The sequence below is a fragment of the Penaeus monodon genome, chromosome 30, assembly GCF_015228065.2.
Source record: "Penaeus monodon isolate SGIC_2016 chromosome 30, NSTDA_Pmon_1, whole genome shotgun sequence".
In the NCBI taxonomy this organism is placed as follows: Eukaryota; Metazoa; Arthropoda; class Malacostraca; order Decapoda; family Penaeidae; genus Penaeus; species Penaeus monodon.
In genome coordinates this window covers 34,942,628-34,943,388 of record NC_051415.1, presented here as the reverse complement: position 1 = coordinate 34,943,388, position 761 = coordinate 34,942,628, and the positions used below count along the sequence as shown (strand labels likewise).

General features: G+C 46.4%; 1 protein-coding gene across 1 annotated transcript in view; it reads left to right on the top strand.

Moving 5' to 3' along the window:
- LOC119592436 (circumsporozoite protein-like) overlaps positions 1-591 on the top strand; it is a 1,865-nt gene extending 1,274 nt beyond the window's left edge. The window contains exon 2 of the mRNA XM_037941260.1: positions 126-591. Coding sequence (XP_037797188.1) covers positions 126-591 — 466 coding nt within the window. The remainder of the gene's footprint in view (positions 1-125) is intronic.
- Positions 592-761: the final 170 nt, after the last annotated feature.

Sequence of the window (761 nt, the reverse complement as noted above, 5' to 3'; positions counted from 1 at the left end):
CTGGTTAGTGGGCGAAGTGAAGTCAAGGAGGATGAAGTGAATGTTGGAATTGAAGTTTTTAAAGGGGAAGTAATGAAGTAATGCCATGAAGTTTAATGCTAAGTGAATTTGAATTTGAAGTGAAGTTTGAAGCGATGTTTGAAAGTAATGCCTGAAGTGAAGTTTGAAGTGAAGTTTGAAGTGAATCCTAACGTAAAATTTGAAGTAAAGCCTGAAGTAAATTTTGAAGTGAATCTTGAAGTAAATTTTGAAGTGAATCCTGAAGTGAAGTTTGCAGTGAATCCTGAAGTGAATCCCGAAGTGAATCCTGAAGCAAATCCTGAAGTGAAGTTCGCAGTGAAGCCTGAAGAAAATCCTGAAGCAAATCCTGAAGCAAATCCTGAAGCAAATCCTGAAGTGAAGTTCGCAGTGAAGCCTGAAGCAAATCCTGAAGCAAATCCTGAAGCAAATCCTGAAGTGAAGTTCGCAGTGAAGCCTGAAGAAAATCCCGAAGTGAATCCTGAAGCAAATCCTGAAGCAAATCCTGAAGTGAAGTTCGCAGTGAAGCCTGAGGGCCGAGGCTGCAGGGATCCGGCGCAGGGTCTGCCATGAGGGGCGCTGCCTCGGGGACGCGTGGCGTGAGGGAGGCCAAGTTTAACGTCATGAGGCGGTGACTCACGTGTCAGGAGGGTGAAGTCATGCGCACTCACAGAGGTCATGAGTGTCAGCGAGGAGGGAGAGAAGGGGGGGAGGGTGTGAGGACAGGGGTTAAGGAGGGAAAG